Source organism: Vigna unguiculata, chromosome 10 (genome assembly GCF_004118075.2).
Source record: "Vigna unguiculata cultivar IT97K-499-35 chromosome 10, ASM411807v1, whole genome shotgun sequence".
In the NCBI taxonomy this organism is placed as follows: domain Eukaryota; kingdom Viridiplantae; phylum Streptophyta; class Magnoliopsida; order Fabales; family Fabaceae; genus Vigna; species Vigna unguiculata.
In genome coordinates, this window is record NC_040288.1 from 34,458,796 (window position 1) to 34,481,779 (window position 22,984).

The 22,984-nt window shown below is 31.1% G+C and overlaps 3 protein-coding genes across 3 annotated transcripts; 2 read left to right on the forward strand and 1 right to left on the reverse strand.

The window, feature by feature from the left end:
• Positions 1-3,185: 3,185 nt before the first annotated feature.
• Positions 3,186-6,944, reverse strand: LOC114167484 (1-aminocyclopropane-1-carboxylate synthase-like). The gene is made up of 4 exons (XM_028052579.1): positions 6,690-6,944; positions 6,457-6,588; positions 5,950-6,110; positions 3,186-4,402 (listed from the first exon to the last, which is right to left on the reverse strand). Exons 1-4 carry the CDS (start codon positions 6,858-6,860, stop codon positions 3,427-3,429), a joined length of 1,440 nt encoding a protein of 479 aa, XP_027908380.1. The 5' UTR covers positions 6,861-6,944; the 3' UTR covers positions 3,186-3,426.
• A 6,876-nt stretch (positions 6,945-13,820) lies between these two features.
• On the forward strand, positions 13,821-17,504 carry LOC114165590. Its single transcript, XM_028050175.1, has 4 exons — positions 13,821-15,075; positions 15,206-16,975; positions 17,123-17,357; positions 17,444-17,504. Exons 1-4 carry the CDS (start codon positions 13,821-13,823, stop codon positions 17,502-17,504), a joined length of 3,321 nt encoding a protein of 1,106 aa, XP_027905976.1.
• A 389-nt stretch (positions 17,505-17,893) lies between these two features.
• On the forward strand, positions 17,894-18,649 carry LOC114165591 (histone-lysine N-methyltransferase 2D-like). Its single transcript, XM_028050176.1, has 3 exons — positions 17,894-17,968; positions 18,043-18,561; positions 18,623-18,649. The coding sequence occupies exons 1-3, from the start codon at positions 17,894-17,896 to the stop codon at positions 18,647-18,649; spliced, it is 621 nt and encodes a 206-aa protein (XP_027905977.1).
• The last annotated feature ends 4,335 nt before the right edge of the window (positions 18,650-22,984 follow it).

Sequence of the window (22,984 nt, forward strand, 5' to 3'; positions counted from 1 at the left end):
ACAGTCAATTATTGGAGTATGGGAGGATAACGAATTACTATATGTTCCAGACATAATCAACTATGAGATGTTCTGATAATTCAAAATGTGTAAAAATAATTATTTAACACTAATAATAATAATAATAAAAAAAAATTATGATTCTTCTTTTATTTCCATGAATTAATTTGTTCTCATATTTTAGAAGTGTGAAGATTTGAGTACCTCAAGTTTTGTTTCTAAGGACATAAAATCAAACATAACAATGATAATCATGAGAGGGAGATGTTACAGAATGTGCAATAGCCAAGTGGCCCAGCTGAGCCACTATTTCATCAAACGAACCTTCTATTCAACTGTGTATGAGTTTAGATAATGACTTACACATATTTAGCTTGCAATTTGCAAATTGCGACCCTTCATTGTTGTTCACCATTCAAAGCATTAAGCACTGATGGAACCTGAAGCATTAAAGTACCACAAACTCACGTAATTAGTGCATGAATGTTCTAACAGTGTCAAGGAACAGGAAACGAATGAACATGTCCCAGACGACAAGAAAAGCTTCCAATTATGCACCACTCAATTGCCACAAAATCATCAGTTCGGTACCTTAGATTTTGTTTTCCACTCAGATTCATTTGTGAGTTATCATCTGCATGCGAAGACTTAGTTAGGTTTGGTTTCAGAGACAGAGAGTTGAATTTTGATATGCGATGCAATGAAAATGCAGAATGTGTGGGTCACTGTGTTCCCTTCCAATGGTGGAAAAAGACCTGAAAAGTAACAACACTCAACACACCTTTCCTTTCACTTTTTATCCGACCAAAAATGTAAGAACGAATTATAACAAATTGGAAAAGCCATGCTCTAACCTCGGATATTTATTCTTCACCATATTTCATAGTTACACGTATCAGAACAATAATACAAATGGAAACAAAAGCACACACTTGTTGTTTTCAACATCTATCAAGTACATACCCTAATCTCGACAAAAGATTTCCTCAGAAGATAAAGGTGATGATATATAGCTATCTGGGACTGGATTGTTTCTCAAATATCTATAGGAATTTTCATAAACTATATTTCGATGCAAATATAATAAATAGAGAAATTTTAGAAAAGTAGAAGTCGTTTTTTTCATAGTATAGTTTTTGGAACTTGTAAGTAAAGATAGATAGCAACTGGTTCCAAACTATTTGATCATATTATGCAGTGGAAGTTTCTCAGAGATTTCTTGTGTGATGTGTTAAACTTTTTACTTTCTAAAAAGTATGATAAGTGGTTTACTTATTCTATGGTTCGAAAAGAAAACGTAATTAAAAATAATAAAAATGAAAACACAACCTCAATTGTTTTAGACTGACGTGTTGAAATATGTCACTGCACATAAAATTCTTAAATCAAAACTAATTTTAAGAGCAAAACATAATTAATTATTTTTGATAACTAATTTAAATATTAATTTATAAATTAAAATTGATTAATATCTAAAATAATTTCTTTTATGTATAAAATATTATAATTGATTTGTAAATTAGATTCTAAATTAATCTTTTAATATTAACTAAAAAAGTTTTAAGTAGCAAAAAATAAATGTTTAAATTGGTCTCTAATTAAAATGGTTTTTATTTAAAAATATTCTTGTTATAATGTCTATATTAATCAAAAGATAAAATTTTCTTTTACACCAGTTTTTATAAATACTCCTATTTGAAAATCATGTTTAATAATAAAACATTAAATTGATATGGTAAATTTAAGTTTAAATTAAGTTATTAAATAAAATGTTATTATACAAAGTTGTTAAGATCATGTTTAATAACGAAATATTAAATTAATATGATTAATTTAAGTTTAAACTAAGCTATTAAATAAAAAATTCTTACATGAAATTTCTTCAGGAAGCAGAGAATAAAGAGTGTGAAAGTATCAGGTCTCTATTAAAAATATATAACCAATGTTTTCTGTTTTTACTAAATAGCTAAAATAATAAAAAATCAAGTGAATTAAAAAAAATAGCAATTAATGTTGTCTTAAGTTTAATGACAGTAGATAAAATGAATCATTTCCTGAAAAAGTAAGGTATTTTACTAACCTTTAGAAATATAATATAAACAGAGAAAAAGACGAAAGCTGTGAATCTTGTTCAGACATGGTTGTCTTCAAATACTTTCAACTTCTCATTAATTAGCATATTATAAATAACTCACTTCAAACATAATTACTTTAATAAATAAAAAATAGAAATTGACTGGGGTGTGGTTTCAGTCAACAAGGTAGTGGTATATAAGGAGTCGTGGTGCATTCAATCAGAGAATATAAGTAGGTATAATAATAATCATAATTTAATAGTTTAAACTTTATTAGATTGGATGAGTAGATATGCACAACCAAAATAAGACACTTAATTAGTACCCTTTTCACACTATAGTCATCATATTCTCTCCCTTGCGAATTAAGGTACCAAAGAATGACATTGAATATCTCAATATAATAAATAATATCATGTGATTCATGCACGGAACGAGTGACGCTATGCATATATATGCACATCGGTCACATAAAGTTCGAAACTTTAATCAATCGATAAACCTTCAATTATTATATAATTAACCTTATTTCTTTCCATTAGTATTATGCTAACATGTGCTTTAAAAATGTCATTTTAGTTTTTTAAATCTACTTCTTTTAAAGGTATGAGTGGAAGGTTGTACAATACTCAAAAGAGGTTAATTCTCTTAAAAGAATAACAGAATAATTGTCTTTTAATAAAAAATTGTGAATCACTTAAAAGAACAACATTTACCAAGAAATTAGGATGTGAGAATGGACTCCATTCAAGTAAGACTCACTAAAAAAATGTTTCTTTAATAATGAATTTTTGTGACAAAAAATTATTAATCACTATAGTAATTAATTTTGATACTAATTCATAAAGTAAAAAATTATTAGTAATTAAAATAATTACTATTATAAATAAAAATATATAATTTTTTATTCAACTTTTAAAATATATATTTTAGAAACTTCAGTATTTCTGACAATTTAACTTTACGTTACAAGTTCATAAAATTAATTAAAAATATATAATCCAACGCAGTTACGATGAATCATTGAAGAAAACAATCACTATTTGATTCATGCATGAATGTTACATGTATGGAAAAACGAAAACTTTCTCCAAATATAAAATGGGCAAATTTATTCCAATCATATGTATAACTGCAATATTGCACCGATCATTTCAGTCACCCTAGCTACCTTACACAGTTAGCCCTTTAGGACAACCTAAACGTGAAAATACCCTAAGCACCCTCCACAACATTAACAAACCTAATTATCAAAAAGAAAAAAAATTATAAATTTTTTTCAGACTCAGACAATATCATAGTTCATAGTTGTTGAAACGATAGATGTTCATGCAGAACCCTTGTCGAATATTCAAGTGGCTTGAACAAGAGGTGATGCAAGAGGTGAATGAGGAGACATGGCACTCTCATCAAACATCCTCGAAGAAAAACTGAGTCTAAGATTCAGTTGCCAACGTTTGATTCCCACTGGTTTCTTTGTTTCTTTCCCCACCAGTTCACGAATCCTGTTGAGTGCAATATCCACTGTTTCATCATCCATGTTGGCAAAGCAAACCCTAAACCAACCAGGCTCAGAGCAGTTGAAAGAAGACCCTGGTGACACATTCAGCTTCACCTCGTGAATGATCACACGCCATAGCTTCAACTCAGCTTCAAAACTTGGTTCCTCCAACAAACTCTTCAAGTTCATCCAGAAGAAAAGTCCTGCACTGCTTGGAAACCGAGCGATGTTAACCTCTTCAAGCCCCTTCATGAACTTCTCGTGCCTTTCTTCCAACCTCCTTGAATTCTCTGAAAGAAACCTCGTCACAAACTTTTCATCGGAAAGCATCGAAGCCAGCATGTGTTGGGTTTGCGACGAGACTAAGCCGAAGCTAGACATTTTCCTTGCACACGACACCACTTCATCGTTGAATGAATAAACTATGCCAACTCTGAAACCAGGGAACCCCATGTCTTTGGACAAACTATAAATGACATGAACTAGTTCACGTTTGCAGTGTTCCATTTCTTGGATCACTTCAGCCACGCTTACGTAACTGGGGGAACTACTGAACACAGTTGCTGCGTAGATTTCATCACAGACTAAGTGAATGTTTTTCTCGTTGATGAAGCTCACTAAGCTCTTCAACGTGTCCTTGTCCAAGGTTGTTCCTAAAGGGTTAGAGGGGTTTGTTATGATCAGCCCCTTAACGTTGATGTTGTCCTCTTTGGCTTTTTTGTACGCTTCTTCAAGAGCTTCTCTTGTTATCTTGAAGTTGTTGGAGCTATGACAGTGAACAGGAATTAACTGCACCTGGGTTCTCCAACACAAGTCACGAACGAATCTGTAGTAAAATATGAAGATATATCAATCTTTATCACTCTGTTAAAAGCATACATGTCATTCTTTGTGTTTTGTGTTGTGTAAGTATACACTTACGTAATCATATATATGATCACATTTTGCCATTGATGAGAAGTTGTTAATTAATTTTTCCACCTCTTAATCACATCACGTTATTATAATAACATGCGTGTAATCACCCTATCAGGTTTAATTCTCCTTTGACCAATTCAGCCACAGTGAATATATTATATATTGTGGTCCACGCATTAAGTGGGTAGCTGGAAAGAGTTACAAGAGTCTTGAATAAAGTTTTAAAAAGTTATTTTCAGTAAAAAGCGCATAATCTCTAAAGCAAATTAATTGCAAATTTAAATATATCAATGCAGAAATCAGTTAAAAGAAGAACATAGTTGGGTTTAGGGCAAAAGACATTCCTTGAAAAAAATAAAAATAAAAAAAGATTTTCTTTAAATTTGATATTTTGAAGAAATTTTGACCTACGGAATTAAATTTCTGAAAAATTTATAGAGCTGCATGTGTGTGTAATTATTGTATTGTGCTGACGTTTGTGTTTGAATATGAGGTCACCCTAAATGTTCATAGTTTCCATGTTCCATTTTCTAAAGGTCAACGTATAGTTATAATCCACTTAGCTTGCATCACGAAGTGTCTAATTTGGACTTAACATATATGTGAACGAAAAACCACACGCGTGTTGACTAACCTCATACCGTCGCACTCTCTGATCTTTCTTTTCCAAATTATCACAAAAATGCAACAAAGATCAGAAGAGAAATTCATACCATAAGAGGATATATATTTCGTAATAAAAAGATAGAAAAAATAATTATAATTTAATGATCCGCATATAAGTTATAAATAATTGCAAGTCAATTTTTTTGTTTTACAAGTTATTAAACCCAAATATTATTTTTAACAGTGGAGAATAATATATTAGAAACATTTGTAACATTAAAAATAAAATTAATCAGTTTAACTTAAAGAAAAAACCTTAATTAATATCACAAAAAAATTAAGATCATGTCATTCTTTGTGTTGTTGTTCTTCACATCTTTTATAAAGTTTATTTTGCTTATAAAATTAAAACTGACTCAATTATTTCATCTATTAGTGATACATTTTTTTGATTGATACAACCCAAGCTTCACCTTATTTGGTGTCCGCAACAAAAACCCTTGAATGCCACGTTTTCTTAGATACTTCAGATAACGTAATCTGTCAAAATATTAGGCTACTTCTACAGTATTCCAGACTTAAACCAGTAAGCAGATATACATAAAATGTTCATCAGAAACAAAAATATCAGTCTGATGAATATTATATTGAGAAAAGCCGTTGAAACTAAAGTAAGTAGAATGTGAAGACATTGAATTTCGCCTTAAATAAAAAGAAGAGGTGTTATTATTATTATTATAAGGCTTTATGAATGTTTGGTTTTGTTTTTTCACTTTAAAAGTTTGATAGTGAGTAGCACAGAGACATTCATTGAATGAACACATATTTTAAGGAAGAGAAGGTACATACCCTGGATAAAATGGGGTAGGAATCATAAAGGCATCTCCAGGATCAGCCAAGCAGAACATGATTTGCTCGTTGGCCCCTGTTGCTCCTCCACTCATCAATATACGGTCTGGATCAAACCTGACCCTACCTCCTCTCACTTTTGACATCCAATTCGCAATAGCCTGAAAAACCAGAAAAAATTGCACCTTTCTTATGAGTTTAATGGCCGATAAGGTGAAATAGTCGCTAGACAGAAGGAAAGAGAGGGTAAGATCATGAGTTTGAACTCCTCAGTAATAATTTGGAGAAGTAAGATCAATTTAGAAAAAAGGATAGAAGAAGTCGTGGGTTGAACTCCGTGTTAATCAGAAATTGTTGATTCTATGATAGTTAAAATCGAGATTATAAATACGGATAATAGATTTCACATTTTATATATTATGGTAGAAATTAATAAAATGAAACTTTACGTGAGAAAAGATTGATTTCATATATTATGTCTGGCTTTCATTTAATTTCCTGACTTACATTTCTGAACTCCTGCAACCCATGATAGTCCTGAAAGTTGGCAATGTTTCTGAACTGATGCACTCCCTCGGGAGTGCAAATGGAAGCTTCGGGATTATTCAGAATCCACTCTTCAACCAGATCAAAGCATAGCTGGAAAACATAAAAACCAGCAAGAAAATGAACACCACTGATCATAATAAAGAAAACACAATTGCATTTTTCATGGTGGGTCTATGGAGAATCACACGTACTTGATTTTCTGCAAGACCCATCTGAATAACACCTTGAGGATTTTCTGTAGGGTGAAATGGGTTTCTCTCATATGCTTTCCACCCATCAAAGTATGGAGAATTCTCTCCATGTTTGTCATTGGTGGCAATTTTGGATAGAAGGTGTTGTTGGCTCATTCTCTGAGAGTCCATGTTAATGTTAATTTGTGCAGAAGGTGTTTGATAAAACTCTAGTTTGAGTTGCAAGGTTTTGGAATTTGGATCGTGCTAGCTAGGTTAGCGAACAAGTTCCGGTGAAGAAATGGTGTGAGTTTGGGGTATTTATAGTAAATGTGGGGTAGGAACAGTGGTAGATGAGGAAGAAAACTCTGTTTAGAACTTCATGATTGAACGCTGAAAAAAATAAATAAAGATAATAATGGATTATGTTGGTAGAATTTCAATTGCTTGTTTCTCTTCTCATTTCTCGTTTCATAAACACGTGTGGAAAGACCAACGACCACAATGCCAAAGAGAATAATTATATTCTCAACTCATTTCTTTTTAATTTAAGTGAGTTTGTGTAAACCTAAACTCAATTTAATAAAACTTTGTAAAATGAAAATTGTATTCTATTTATGATCATTATCAAAAGTAAAATTAGATATTTACGAGTCATCTAATAAAAATATAATAAAGATGATATAATAGTTAATTTTTTTTTTATTAAAATAGAGATTGAATAACTCCATTACTAACTTACTAAATAAATTTATATTTAATTATCAAAATCATAAAACATACTTTTAAAACGAAAATTACACCTCACTTGAAATCTCCTATAAATATTATTAAGTAATTTTCATGAAAGTACGTATGTTACTTTATGTTTGGTTAAAAAAATACGTTTTTAATTAAAAGTATCTCTTTTATTTTTAATTAACAATTAGCACAAATATTCCATTAGCTCACTTCTATTATAAAAGAAATCATAATTAATGAAATCTAACCATTAAGAACTTTTTAACTAAATTATAATTGGCTAGCTTATTAGAACAAATATTCCATTCAAGAAAAATATGAGAGCAGGAAAATAAAAATAAAAACGATGTGATCCCCTTGCATTTTCTCCATTTAGCTTGCAGATTCTAAGTAACAAGACTATATCTAGAACTTGTACTGCAAGCACCAATTCACACTGAAGCCATTGTTTCTTTCAACCGGTGAGCACATGTTTGACGTCTATCACAATTGTAACAACATAAGCAAGAAAAGAAGTTTCAATGCCAAAATCAATTGTGAAGTTACTCGGAAAGTTACCTCTATTATTCTGAAAAATCCCATCACCCATGGTTCTCACTATAACCAGATATTGCATTTAAAATATGAAAATCTGATGAGAAATTAAGGGACTATTCTGATATTCAATTTGGGAAAGTACATTGCACCTTAGAAAGACGAGGAGGTGAGTGATAAATCACGAGATTGATCATCACATGATATCTTGTTAAGATTAATATTAAGATCATATAATTCAGAATTCCACGCAATTTTCACAAAGAGAAAACTCAATATCTTTTATCAAAATTCATATATTTTTATATATTATATAGTACATCCTTTTTATGAAATGAATTAACCAAAATCCTGAGAATTTCACATTATTTCTCTTTAACTGATATTTAATATTCACTAATTTTACATTTAATCTTTATTATATCAATCATTATGTACTATATTAAATTAAAAGATAAAAATTATAATAAAATTCAAAAGACTTACGAGGATCATATCAAAATGTTTAACTATTTTTAAGACAACTATATTTTAAGTGTTTTATAAACTTGATATTTTAATTTAGTTTTTATTAAATTATTTCATAGGTTAAGTATTATTTTTATCTTCGAATTCAAAAATCATATTTCTAGATTAACAAACATATTTTTCATGTCACAAATCAAATTTAACAATATATTATAATAAAACCTTTATGTATCATTTTTTTTAAGAAGGATTTTTTATTTTTTGTAACCATTATAATGTGTAGAAACAAAATAAGTATATGGTTTAATGTAAGGACAAAAAAACATAATTATAACTTTTTTTTATTATATTATGTATTCTAAATTTTAATATTTTTCGATTGAGTTCCTCTTATTTAGTTTTGTTGTTATGTTGTTACGTTATCTATCTTACTTATTTCATAAGATTTAGTAATTAATATAAATTGATATGCTCAATGTAAGTGGACAAGTAGTTTTGATTACTTACATCGAAAATATGTGTTGTATAATAAAAGATATTATGTTTTCTTATAATTTTTATATCATCACCTATATGGATAAAAAAATTGACGTTGTCACTATTATTTATATTATTTATGTAAATGATGATGAGAGTATCTTTTCTAACGCATCTCCTTTAGTAGTATATTAAAATTTAGATTACACCAATTAATTGTCTAGGATTCGAAGTAAATTAATAAAATAATGAAGGTTAAATTATTTATTTGGTCCCAACGTATGTAAATTTGAATTTGATCCCTCAATTTTTAAAAGTGTTAACTAGGTCCTTAATTTTGATTTGTTTCACTAAAGCCTCTTCTGTTAAAATGGCAGAAACGGCGTTAAGAGCACAGTGACATGACGTGGAGATGTTAGACGGAACTGAGCAGTGAAGTGGCACATTAAATGTGGTACACATGAAATTTTGAATGCTATAATAAATAAATAATTTTGAAAAAAAAAAGAAGAAAAATGATGTGCATTTAATATGTAATAAAACAGAATTAGCGCCTGTATTAACCAGCAAATTGGGGATTATTCTAGGGTTTGCGTTCGTGGCCGAAATTGGAGGAAAGAGGGGTTTGTCGGATCCAGGATCAACGATAATAGTCTTAGTAATGAAGTGAAGATGAAGCTTCATGGTTATTACCGAATTGCTACACAAAGTCCTTGCCACGAACTCCAGCCATTGACACTGAAGTTCTCTTCTGCTCGAGCAAAATGGTAGTTGATTAATGATTACCCTGCTTAGAATATTTTCCCTCTTGCTCTAGTTTTCGTCTCCATTAGATTCTTTGATGTGTTTAACCAAGTCATTTCTTTAAGGACTGCATGGTGAAAAGTTGGGATTATGAGTCCAGAGTAGGCAATGGAGCAATATATCATCCTTTTATCAGAAAGCATTCCCTGTTGGATTGAAGTAAAACCTTTTGTAAGTGTATTTAATTTGGTTTCTTTTTGTTCTGTTGGACTTAAATGCACACCATTTTTCTTTTTTTTCGAAATTATTTATTTATTACAACATTCAAAATTCCATGTGTACCACATTTAATGTGTCACTTCACTGTTCAGTCCCGTCTAACATCTATACGACACTGTGCTCTTAACGTCGTTTCTGCCATTTTAACGGAATGGACTTCATTGAAACAAATTATCAAAATTAGGGACCTAGTTAACACTTTTAAAAATTGAGGGATCAAATTCAAATTTACATACGAAAATTGGGACTAAATAAATAATTTAACCAATAATGAAATAGATAACTACACCACATTAAAAAAAGTATATATACTAATTTTTTCCACCGATTAATAATCATGCATAAGTATGGTCTCTTTTGCGATGCAAATAAACAAAATATATTAATAAAAATAATAAATAATAATTTCCAATATATTTACTATTTTTAAAAATATTTATTCTATTTTGTTCTCTACTTCTTTCTAAACTATCATTTAATATAATATATACGGTTCTAATACCATAAAAACAAACATTAATCGGTCCATAAACACGAATTTAAAATTATAGTTCTTAATAAAAATAATAAAAATCACGTGTCATTTTATATTTATATTATTACAAATATTACTCAAAATCTCATATTTTTCATATATAAAAAAAAATAAGTAAGATGACAAGTTAAAATAATTATTTTATTAAATAGTAAAAAAAATTAATATAACATTCAATTAAAAAATATAAATTTTTTGAGTAATTAATAGATAATTTTCTTTAATTAAAACTTAATTAAAATATCTAATAAAATTAGAAAGTTGATTAAATCTGTTTTAGAATTAAAATATGAGAATCAACTATGTATTGATCTTAGTGCTCTTAAATCATGGTTAGCAAATTTACTCTTTCTAGAAGAAATGACATGAATGACATGATGACGCAAATAGAGTAATTCAAGAGTTTAAAAGGCCAAAACAAACTTAAAAGATAACTTTTTTTTTAGTTTGTTTTGATGCAAAATTATTTATTAAATTTTTATAATTAATTTCATTTAACATTTAATTGACAGTAAAATTATTACCATTATTTTATAATATGTATGCATTTGAAAAAAAAAAAATATTTTTTTTATATAATTAAGAATGTCAATTGGTTTACCATTTTCCAAATCTATAATTTCGCTTAAGTTACTAACCTTGTTAATGGTGTTAATATTTTTTGTTTAAAAGAGGCGTAATTGAAGCATTTTTTAAAAGCTAGGATGCAATTAACATTTTTTTTAAAGTGGGTACCAAATTGACTCATCTCTACCAAAGTCAGCACCATTCGAGTAATTAAATCTAAATATTTTTTTCCTTAAACTTCAATTATCTTTTTACAGAAAATCCAACTTGAATTATGCTCCAATTAATCTATTATCCACTAAAAGATTAAATCCTAATCTAATTAATAGTTTTGTAGAAAAATTCTAGTTCCATTGTCAAGATATATGTAAAAAAAAAAAAACTTTTAAAACTCGTAGATCGAAAAGTACCAAAAAATAAAATTAGATAAAAGAAACGTATTTCTATTTCTAATACAAATCTAAAACAGAATAAAAACAATAGCAATACAAATAGAAAAAAAAATATTAGTCATAAATGATGATGAACAAATTGGTACACACGGATAATATGAAATTGAAAGAATGTAATCTTTCAAAACCATAAAACAAGGATTTTTAGAAAAGAAAAAAGTAAAGAGAAGCAAAAAAAGTCACATCGAGATAAAAAGATAAAAGAAGAAAATAGAACCCAAAGTCATTATAAGAAAATAAAGATAAATAATCATTGTATTTTTCATAAAAAAAATTGTAATTTACTAAATAATAGTGTTACTTTATTAATTATCATTTTTAATATCAATAAAAAATAATAATTTTAATTAAATTTTATTCTTAAACATGAACTTATAATTAATTTAATTGACATATATCATTAATAAAATATTTTTTGAGACTTTTTTTCTTAAATATAATTTTGTAATTTTACTTTAATAAAGATATATTAGTTAAAAAAAATTGAGTCTTGTTTTCTTAAACATAATTTTATCATTAATTTAATATAAAAATATTAATAGTAAAAAAAAATTAAAGACCTTCTTGTACGGGAGACCTAAAGTTAATGCTACACTTATCCATCTTTGCATAAAAAAATAAAGCATTGTCAAGATCAATGAAGTATCCATCTTTCAAAAAATCTATAAATAAACGATATTCTAATTTGGTGTTTTATTCAATTAACTTTTTAAAATTTATAACTTTTAAACTGAAATAAGTATTTTTAATAAAAAATTATCTATAAATTAAATAAATATTTATAATAAAATTTAAAAAAATATTGATATTATTTTAAAAATTAAATAAAGTGAATAATGTGATTAACAATCGGGCCACGACTGGTTTTAACCAAGTAATAAATGTAAGCATGTTTTCCATATTAAAATATCAATGAATAACTGATAATGAGGTCAATTCGATTCAAAAAATAGCTAAGTTTCTCTTATAAAATTCAAGCCAAGTCGATTCACAAACACATATCACTTGAATTAAATATGATCTTGTCTTATTATACAAATTGCAGTTTGGGAGGGAATTTATGTAGAGTCTGTTCACTAAACACTAACACAAAAAAGGCCTTTAACGTCACCCCAATAACGTCTGCCTAAAAAAAGCCCAACGTTAAAAATGAGCGGTGGCATTTTTGCAAATAATGAGACATATTTAACGTCTGACCTGGAGCGGGCGGATGTTACTTAACGTCTGTTAAAAAATACCCCGACGTCACTCAAAAAAGGACGTCGGCCCCCAGCTCGACAGACGTCCCTTGACGTCGGACCAGCGCGCGCCAGACGTCACTTAACGTCGGCCCCTCCCACCCCCGACGTCACTTAACGTCGGACATAAAACCCCCGACGTTAAGTTTTAGCTTATCTCTGCGCGAAACGCAGAAACCCTCGCGCTGTTCATCGTTTCCGCGAGAGTTCCCGCCGGCGACGCCATTTCCGACCCCCTCCAGGTGAGTTTCGAAAGGTTTTCGCCATCAAACTTGTTGGGGTTTAATTATGGGTTGATTTTACGCGTTTTGAACCGATTATTTTTCGTTTTCATCCCCATTTGCAGCGTTTTGAGATTCGTCCCACTTGCTCTTCGTTCCCATTTGGCCAGCAGTGTGCGGAGACCCTAGACTTCCTATCAAAGTTCGTCTTTCAATTAGAGAAGGTTAGTTTTTCATTGTATGTATATATTTGTTCATTGTATGTATAGAATTACTTGTATAATTTATAAATGTCATTATAGTTTTAGTCTTAAACTATTTTTATATTTTATTTAAAATTTTATAATAATATTTGTAAAATTAGTAAATAAAATTATATTTATTATTAGATATATGCATTTTAAATAATTCTCATTGCATTTTATTTTTGAATATTATTGTTGTAGTGTTATTTTATATATGTAGATTTATTATACTTATAGTATACAGTGAGCGAAACTTAGTTCCCGTTTGAGATTTAATACAAATGATTAAATTTTTAATCGTTTGTATTAAATCTTGAATTGTCCGATTGGACAGTTTGAAAAAATTATTTTTCATAATTTGCTACAATGTGTACATTGAGGTTTATGCATAAATTTCATAAAATTTCGATTGAGGCTAATTTGTGTTGTTCTCTGGATGCATACTTGATTGTGATCATGATTAATCATTTTCATTTCGTGTACTTCAGAGACCAATGCGAAATGCTGTCAAAATTTTGTGAAATTTATGATGTTTGACTTATTTGTACATGTGTTAGCAAATTATGAAAAATAATTTTTTCGAATGGGTAGGGCCTCTCCTTGTGAGAGTTAAAAGTTTGAGATTGATTGAGTTTTTTACGAACATATAGTATGGATCGAAGCTGGATGAATGAGGGTCGCATAAGTGAAGAGTATGAAAAGGGGGTTTCTGAGTTTTTGCAATATGTTCAAGAACACGCAATCTCAAGTAACGGGACATATTTTTGTCCTTGTGTTCGTTGTCTTAATCAAATACGTCATGACTTAGGAACAATGCGTGATCATCTATTCATCTTTGGTATAATGAGAAGTTATACACTTTGGACTTGGCATGGAGAAGTATTAGACAAGCCTACAACGTCACGAGGAACAGATTATGTAGACGACTGGATGAATGATCATTTAGAAGATATGGTACGTGATGTTGGGGAGGAGAATTTTGGAAAAGTTCATTTATATGATTCTCTTAAGTCCGATTCAGAGGAACAATTGTACCCAGGATGCACTAACTTTACGCGACTGTCAGCAACTTTGAAATTATTCAGTTTAAAAGCAAGGCATGGATGGACGGATACAAGTTTCACAGAATTGTTGGAGTTGTTAAAGGAGATGCTTCCAGAAAATAACACGTTACCTATCCGTAATTACGAAGCGAAGAAAGTTTTATGTCCAATGGGTTTGGAATATCAAAAGATACATGCATGCCCAAATGATTGTGTTTTATACAGAGACGAGTTTGCTTCACTGAAGGCGTGTCCAACATGTGGTTTATCGCGGTTTAAAAAGAAAATTGATGGAAATAGTGGCGATGAAGACAAAGATGGTCCACCTGCTAAGGTGATATGGTACCTTCCTATAATTCCTAGATTCAAACGACTATTTTCCATTAAAGAAGATGCAAAAAACCTGAAATGGCACGTTGATGGAAGAAAGTGTGATAATCTTCTTCGACACCCAGCAGATTCTCCACAATGGAAGAAGATTGATGAAACATTTCCAGAATTTGGTGCTGAGCCAAGAAACTTAAGACTTGGACTTGCTACAGATGGTATGAATCCTTATGGGAACTTAAGTAGCAAACATAGTTCATGGCCAGTTTTGCTGATGATTTACAATTTATCTCCTTTGTTGTGCATGAAGAGGAAATATATGATGTTGTCTATGATGATATCGGGTCCTAGACAACCTGGAAATGACATTGATGTGTACCTAAAGCCGTTGATCGATGATTTGAAACTATTATGGGAAGAAGGTGTCGATGTGTATGATTCATATTCTGAAGAATTGTTTTGTTTGCGTGCAATGTTGTTTTGCACCATAAATGATTTTCCAGCATATGGAAACTTGAGCGGTTACAGTGTTAAAGGTCATTTTGCATGTCCCATTTGTGAAAAAAACACGAGTTATATTCAATTGAAGCACGGTCAGAAAACTGTGTATACAAGACATCGAAAGTTTCTTCCTCGAAATCATCCTTATCTTAGAATGAAAAAAAGCATTTAATGGAAGTCCTGAGGATGAAGTTGTAGCGAGACCCCGCAATGGTGAAGAAATATACAACCAAGTGGAAAACATTGACATTGTGTTTGGGAAACATCCAAAGAAAAAGACCACGGAAAAAAGCATTTGGAAGAAACGATCAATCTTCTTTAATCTTCCATATTGGTGTAAACTTGATGTACGACATTGTATAGACGTGATGCACATTGAAAAAAATGTATGTGATAGCGTCATCGGGACTTTACTAAATGTAAAAGGAAAGACTAAAGATGGAGTTAAAGCACGACAAGATTTGGCTGAAATGGGCATCCGTTCTGAGTTACATGCACAATCAATTGGAAGACGAACCTACCTGCCTCCAGCTTGTCACACTCTTTCTAGAAAAGAGAAGCAAATTTTTTGTGAGTGTTTAAGAAGTGTGAAGGTTCCCCAAGGTTACTCTTCAAATATTAGTAGCCTTGTTTCTATGCAAGATTTAAAGTTAGTCGGTTTAAAGTCTCACGATTGTCATGTGTTGATGCAACAACTTTTACCAGTAGCTTTTCGAGCCATCTTACCTACTTCTGTCAGAGGTATTCTAACACGTTTGTGTATGTTCTTCAATGCCATATGCAAGAAAGTTATTGACCCTCGAGTGTTAGACGATTTGGAAAATGAGGCCATTAGACTATTGTGTCAATTGGAAATGTATTTTCCACCTTCATTTTTCGATATCATGGTTCATTTGATAGTTCATCTTGTGAGGGAAATTCGATTATGTGGGCCAGTTTTCTTGAGATGGATGTACCCAGTGGAAAGATACATGAAGATCTTAAAGGGATATGTCAAGAATCAGTATCGACCAGAAGCTTCTATTATAGAGCGGTACATTGCAGAAGAAGCCATTGAATTCTGCTCAAGTTATATGCCAAGTTGTGAACCAATTGCAGTTCCTAAGACTAGACATGAAGGTAAATGTGAAGGTAAGGGTGTGCGTGGAGTGAAGATTCAAAGTGTTAGTAGAAAATTAGTTGATCAAGCCCATTTGTACATCTTAAACAACACTGTAGATGTCATTCCTTACATAACGCAACACATTGATGAAACGAAATCAGCACATCCACGAATGAGTGAAAAATGGGCACTTAATGAACATAACAAAACATTCTTATCATGGTTTAAGAAAAAGGTTTACGCGACTCCAAATGTTTCTGAAACTCTATTGAGGCTAGCTCGTGGACCGAACAATGATGTCATTACATATGGCAGGTACTACATAAACAATCATTGTTTTTATTCAAAGATGGAAGATGACAAAAGTAGAGTTCAAAATAGTGGGGTTACACTTCAAGCTGAATCTGTACATTTTGCCAGTTCTAAGGACAAGAATCCAGTTACAGCATCCATGAGTTACTTTGGAATAATACATGAAATATGGGAAGTTGATTATGTGACTTTTAGAGTGCCAGTTTTCAAGTGTAAATGGGTTGATAGTAATTCGGGTGTTAGCACAGATGACTTTGGCTTTACTTTGGTGGATCTTAACAAGATGAGTGATACAAATGAACCATTTATTATGGCTAGTCAAGCAAGACAAAATTTTTATGTCATTGATCCAGCCAATCAGAAATTGTCAGTTGTATTGGAAGGAAGAAACATGCACGTAAATGATGATGAAGATTGTCTAGACATACTTGAGACAACGTCTTTCTCATCAAGAACCATTCAAGACAAAGTTGATGATGTAACTGATGACATCCATGCTATTCGAAGTGATCACAATGAAGGCATATGGGAGAACACAATTTCTTGATAGGTGTTTATTTAATAATATTGTCACATTTACTTTTTTTTTATTTTTCTTCCTGTTTTAATATAATAGAGGTTAATTGAGTATATTTTCATTGTTAACATTTCCTAATGATATGTTTCAGGTATGACAAGCTCCGGATCAGACCAGGAGGGACCTGGTAGATCTGTGACTCGGTTGTCGGATGTCACAAACCGACGAGAGAGGATGCCGGTCCACATTGATCCTCGATCGGGTGAACCCAGTGGCCCTTGGGAAAAAAAGTACTGTAGCTACATAGGAATGTTGGCCAAAACGAAAGTTTCTATTGCAATTGCATGTTGGGATGACGTCGCGGAGGTCGAGAAGAACCTCCTATGGCAGGATCTTGTGGTATGTTTACTTAAACCAACTATAGTATTTTTTTATGTTACTGTTAACATAACATATTTTATGTTTTAAACAGCACAAATTTGAGATTACTCCGAACACTGAGCGAATTAGAAAGAAAATCTTATCTCACATAGCCACCAGATGGAGGGACTTCAAGGCAAGGCTCACACGTTTATATGTGTTTGGAGATAGACAACATGACACTCCTTGTGAGAAGTACAAAATCTCGGAGGAGGAGTGGATGCAATTTCGTGCATGTAGAGAGTCTGGAGACTGGCAGGTTTGTTTGTTAAATTTGTTTATAGTGACACTAGTCATACATTTTTGTATTCAAACTATTAAATAATGTTATGTGTGACAGGAAAAAAGGACAGCAGCCCAACAAAGACAAAGGCTTAATGATACACCACATGTACTCTCTCGAGGTGGTTATGCATTATTGGAGAAAAAATTGAAAAAGTCGCGTGCACAGTCTCTGGGACTTGAGTCCCCTGACCTAGTGGATGCAATTCCTAGGTACTAGATGTGGAAGGCTGCTCGGACTAAGTCCGATGGGCAAATGACATCACAATCAGCTCAAATCATATCTCAAAAAATAGTAAGTACAAACCTTATTTGACTATCATAGTTCATATGTTTCTCCTTTTGATTAAACTTTCTTTTGTGGTGTAGGATGAATTAATTGAGCAAGAGACTCAGGGTTCGTTTGTTGGCCATGGTCGGGACGATATACTCACAACGGCAATTGGAAGGCCAGAGCACCCAGGACGTGTGCGTGGTGTTGGAGGTGCCATTGGTCTTCGAGATTACTTTGGTCCTCCACAAAGAAGTAATGAATCGTTGAGTCAAGAGGCCTTGAGGAAGATGGAGCAACAAATGGAGGAAAGATTCAACCAACGCATGGGAATTATGGAGCAACGTTTTATGGAACAACTTCAACAACAACAACAAATACAAAGAACACTTGAAGAAAAGCTTCAGTCCATGCAGCAACAGAACATGGAATTACCCACTCAAGCTCCAACAGGACAACGTGTGAGTACAAAAGGCTCATGCTCTGGTGTAGATCATACTGACTACACAAGTCAGTATGAGCTATTGGTTGATGAAGACCCCCCACGCGTAGTGGCCATAGGACGACAACTTCAGGGTGGGGAGATTATCCATGGTGTTCCTCTATTGCCCCATCATGTGCGTGTGATGATTGATGAAGTTCGAGATCCCCATGCCCAAGTGCTTGTGCCAACTTCAGAAATCCAATTTGTTGGGGAAGCTTTAGGCACATTTATTGCTTGGCCTAAAGCATTGATCATGTCATACTTTAGCCCACCAAAGGTATTATGACATCATGTTTTTAGTAGTTCAATCTTACAATTTATAAAACTTTTAACGTCAAACCTTTCTAAATCTTTATTTCAGTCCACTCGTCCTGAAAAACAGCCGGTCCGACGTCCACGTGTTATACGTGAAGATGATGAAATGGCGGAAGCAGAAGATGATCCTCTAGGAAAGCTGCTTCTGAAATTACACAAGTTGAAAAGAGGACCGGTAGAGCTAGAGTGGGAGTTAAGAGTATTTGGCCTCCATTGTCATGTCCCATTGTACATAAACCTGAATGATGCACTAGAGATCATTACAGGAGACAAGATGTTAAATATTTCAGTCATACAACTATGGTGCATGTAAGATTTTTTTTATTGTATTTCATATTTAAAGCAAGGAATTAGTACCTTTTAATATTATACCTAACTGTCTTCTTGTAGGTACATGGACAAAGTCATTGTGGACCAAGGTCGATCTTCCGTCTATGGATTCATTGAACCTCAAACAATTCAACCTTCGGGAAACTCACCTGACCAAATCAAACTTTATTTGCAAACATGGATGGTTGAGTCAAATAGAGAGATCTACTTTGCGCCATACATTGATTCGTAAGTGTTTTTGCTAATAATATTTTGTGAAGTATTATTAATTATTTTGGCTAAGTACTTGTGATTGATGGTAGGTATCATTGGCAACTTTGTCTCATCATTCCAAGACAATGCCTAGTTGTATGGTTTTGTTCATGCCATAGGAAGATTCCACCAGCTTTTAAAAACATGTTACAAGAGTAAGTATTATTTTTTTTTCAATCCTAACCTATGTATCTACTTAGTTATAAAAACTTATATATGTTTTATGTTTCCAAAATTTCATTAGAATTGTGGGTAAACCTAGAGGCCAACAACTTAAAGTCATATATCCAAAGGTTAGAACTCATTCATTTTAAAGTTATTAATTTCTGTATGTCAACTTATGACTTTGATGTGTTTATTTTATTTGTAATGTTCAGTGTAACAAGCAAGAAGATTCATGGGAATGTGAATATTATGTCATGTCTTGGATAAGAACAATCATTCGAGCTGCAGTTAAAGATGAATGGATAGAGGTAATTATATATATCTTTCACATATTATAAATCATATCAAACTTTAAAGAATGATATTCATACATAATGAAATTGTATTACTTTTTCAGCGATTCAAGAATCCATCACCTCTACCAGATGACATTATCCACACACTAAGACAGGAATGGGCAGCATATCTATTGGAGAGATGGAGTTGATACCACATGAATTAGAACTCGTTTTAAAAACTTTATTGTACAAGAATTTCATGTTGAAACTTTTAGTTTGTTGTTATTTATATTAGTTTAGAATATATGTTGAAACTTTAGTTCTATTATATATAACTGTAACTCTAAAATTGTGCTGAAAGTTTTATGAAATTGTTCTGGGAATTTTCTGATTTTCAGGTGTGTGGATATTGTAAAAACAGTCAAATTTTTTTAAAAAAATGGAGCAGTTTGACGTCTGGTGTGCCCTAACAGACGTAATTTAACGTCGGACTATACCAGGGCCGACGTAATTTAACGTCTGACTGTTGCAGGGCCGACGTTATTTAACGTCTGACAGTCTCTGACAGACGTTAAATTGCTCAGGTTTTTCCCTCTTTCTGGTGCGAAAATTGACGTCTGCTATTACTGGCCCCGACGTTGGATAACGTCGGACTCCCACAAGGACCGACGTCAAGTGACGTCTGCTATTTTTCCGACATTATTTTGACGTCACCCGATACGACGTCGGTGTTTGGGCAGACGTCAAAGGTCGAAAATGTCGGACGTTAAAAGGATTTTTTGTGTTAGTGAAAATTGCAAAATTCTAAAGATAAAATATGATGATCAAAATACTTCATATAAATTTAATTTGAAAATAAAATAAAATTAAAATTTATACAACTAACCGATTCAATTAAAAAATTTAATTAAATAATTATATTGAACACATTTACGAAGAACTAAAAAATCATTTAATTTTAATTCACAACTAATTTTCAAATTAAAATCTCAATCAAAATCTAAAAGAAAAAGAACGACCTCAATTTTGGATTTACCTCATGTTGCAAATGTGAATCGATTAAGAAAACTAGGCTTCCATTGATGAATAATTATTTAAAATGAAAAAAATAAAATCAAGAACGTGTAAGAGAGAAAGAGATATACATTCAGTGGCGGATCTTTACGAGAATTGTTGGAGGAGCCAAAATAATACATCAAAAATTTATATATTTAATTATTGTCACTAATAAAATAAAATTAAATACATAATTTAGTATAACAATAACTAAAAAAATCACACATATCTAAAAAATTGTCAAAAGAAAATTCAATAATAATCAAACCACACTTAAATTCCAGTTATAAAAAACACAAAGTACAATTTTTTTTCTATTTTCATAAAATAAAAAATTAATATACAAGAGGCTGATTAAACTCATATTTTACTATCAAGTGAGACAAGAGAGAATTAACTTCTTTATTTCTTCAAGAATGGAAGAAAACCTCTGAAAGATGAGAGCAAAAATAATAGATCTTTTTCTCTTTAGAAACATAAGAAGATAGGTGAGAACAATATGTGAGAAACTCAAGACATATAATGGAACCACAATTAAGATTCGGTTATAAAAAAAAACACAGTACAATATTTTTTCTTCTATATTCATGAAATAAATAATTAATATAAAAGAGGATCATTAAATAAATTATTAAACTAATATTTCACTATCAATTGAGACCAAAGAATTATTTTCTTCTTTACTTCCATGAGAATGGAAGGAAGAGGACAGAGGATAAATAAGAGCAAAAGTAATATATCTTTCTCTCTTCACAAACAAGAAAAAACATGTGAGAATGAAATATAAGAACAATTTGTGAGAAACTCAAACCATAATAAATAAAAAAATAAAAAAATATCTTGATAAATCTTTTTATTCTTTACTTTTTATTATGTTTAATTTTATATTTTATTATTAATTAATATTAATTATTATGTTTATAAAAGAAATAAAATATGTGATTTAATTATAATATATTTTTTAATATCTATAATATAAAAAAATTAAAATATATATAATATAAAAAAATATAAAAAAAAATTCAAAATTTTGGGGGGGGCCATTGCCCCTCCCTGCACCAACGGTGCTCCGCCACTGTATACATTAGATAAGTTTTTTTCATATACAAATTTGACGAGTCTATTAATACACATTAGACGAGTATGTCAATTCGGGATGAATCTTACAATATACATTAGATGAGTCTATTCATACACAAATTAGACGAGTCTGTTCATACACTAATTAGACAAGTTTAATAATACACATTAGATGAGTCTATCCATGTCCTAACTAAACAAGTATTTTGTGCATACAACATAAAACAAGTCATTTCATGCATTAATTAGACGAGTATAAAAACATATATTAGGTAAGTTTGTCCATTCACTAATTAAATGAGTTTTGCAACACACATTCGATGAGCTTGTCCATACATTACTTAAATAAATTTAACAATATACATAAGACTGTTATTTATACACAGATTATACCAATCTATTAATGTATATAGTAGACAACTCTCTTTATTCTCTATCCATTCATACGTAGGGTTTAAAACTAATTTCCTATAATAATGTTTGCTATCATGAGTGTAGTTGAGTCATGGCAAAAAGTACTTCTGTGCCAGAAGAAAAAAAAATGATCGGGAACCAAACTATGGGCAACCTTTGTATAAAAACCGTTAGATCTTGACTTTGTTTATCGTTGTTAATTTGGTCAACGATCAAATTAATGGATATCCCAAATAACTATTTGTCGAGTTAACGAGTAAATTTATTAGTTCAATATATTAAAAGATAAGTTGACTTATGCTATTAATTTTTAGGCTTAAATACCTTTTTGTCCTCATTTTTGTAGTGTTTGTTGCGGATGGTCCTCATTTTCACATAATGTTTAAAATGGTCCTCATTTTCACATAATGTTTAAAATGGTTCTCATTTTTACAGAATGTTTAGAATGATCCTCATTTTCGCAATTTGTGTTTTATTTGGTCCTTTTCTGTAACGCCGTTTAAATCATTAACGGAACATTGTACAAGTAACACAGTTTGTATTAGGGTGTGTTACGTGTGTTGTACAGGTGACTAATTAACGTTAATTTTTCAATTTAGGGAAAATTTTGCAATTAGAGAAATTTCTTTATCTTCGTCTTTCTTGAGTTCAGATTTGCAGAGGAAG

Coding starts and splice junctions, on each gene's coding strand:
- LOC114165590 (XM_028050175.1), top strand. CDS start 13,821: ATGGATCGAAGCTGGATGAATGAGGGTCGCATAAGTGAAGAGTATGAA. Junction 16,976..17,122: donor TCGAAGTGATCACAATGAAG/GCATATGGGAGA, acceptor GATATGTTTCAG/GTATGACAAGCTCCGGATCA. Junction 17,358..17,443: donor GTCGAGAAGAACCTCCTATG/GCAGGATCTTGT, acceptor TGTTTTAAACAG/CACAAATTTGAGATTACTCC.
- LOC114167484 (XM_028052579.1), bottom strand. CDS start 6,860: ATGGACTCTCAGAGAATGAGCCAACAACACCTTCTATCCAAAATTGCC. Junction 6,589..6,689: donor TGGGTCTTGCAGAAAATCAA/GTACGTGTGATT, acceptor TATGTTTTCCAG/CTATGCTTTGATCTGGTTGA. Junction 4,403..5,949: donor CCTACCCCATTTTATCCAGG/GTATGTACCTTC, acceptor ATTTTACTACAG/ATTCGTTCGTGACTTGTGTT.
- LOC114165591 (XM_028050176.1), top strand. CDS start 17,894: ATGTGGAAGGCTGCTCGGACTAAGTCCGATGGGCAAATGACATCACAA. Junction 17,969..18,042: donor AAATCATATCTCAAAAAATA/GTAAGTACAAAC, acceptor TTTGTGGTGTAG/GATGAATTAATTGAGCAAGA. Junction 18,562..18,622: donor TTCCTCTATTGCCCCATCAT/GTGCGTGTGATG, acceptor TGCCAACTTCAG/AAATCCAATTTGTTGGGGAA.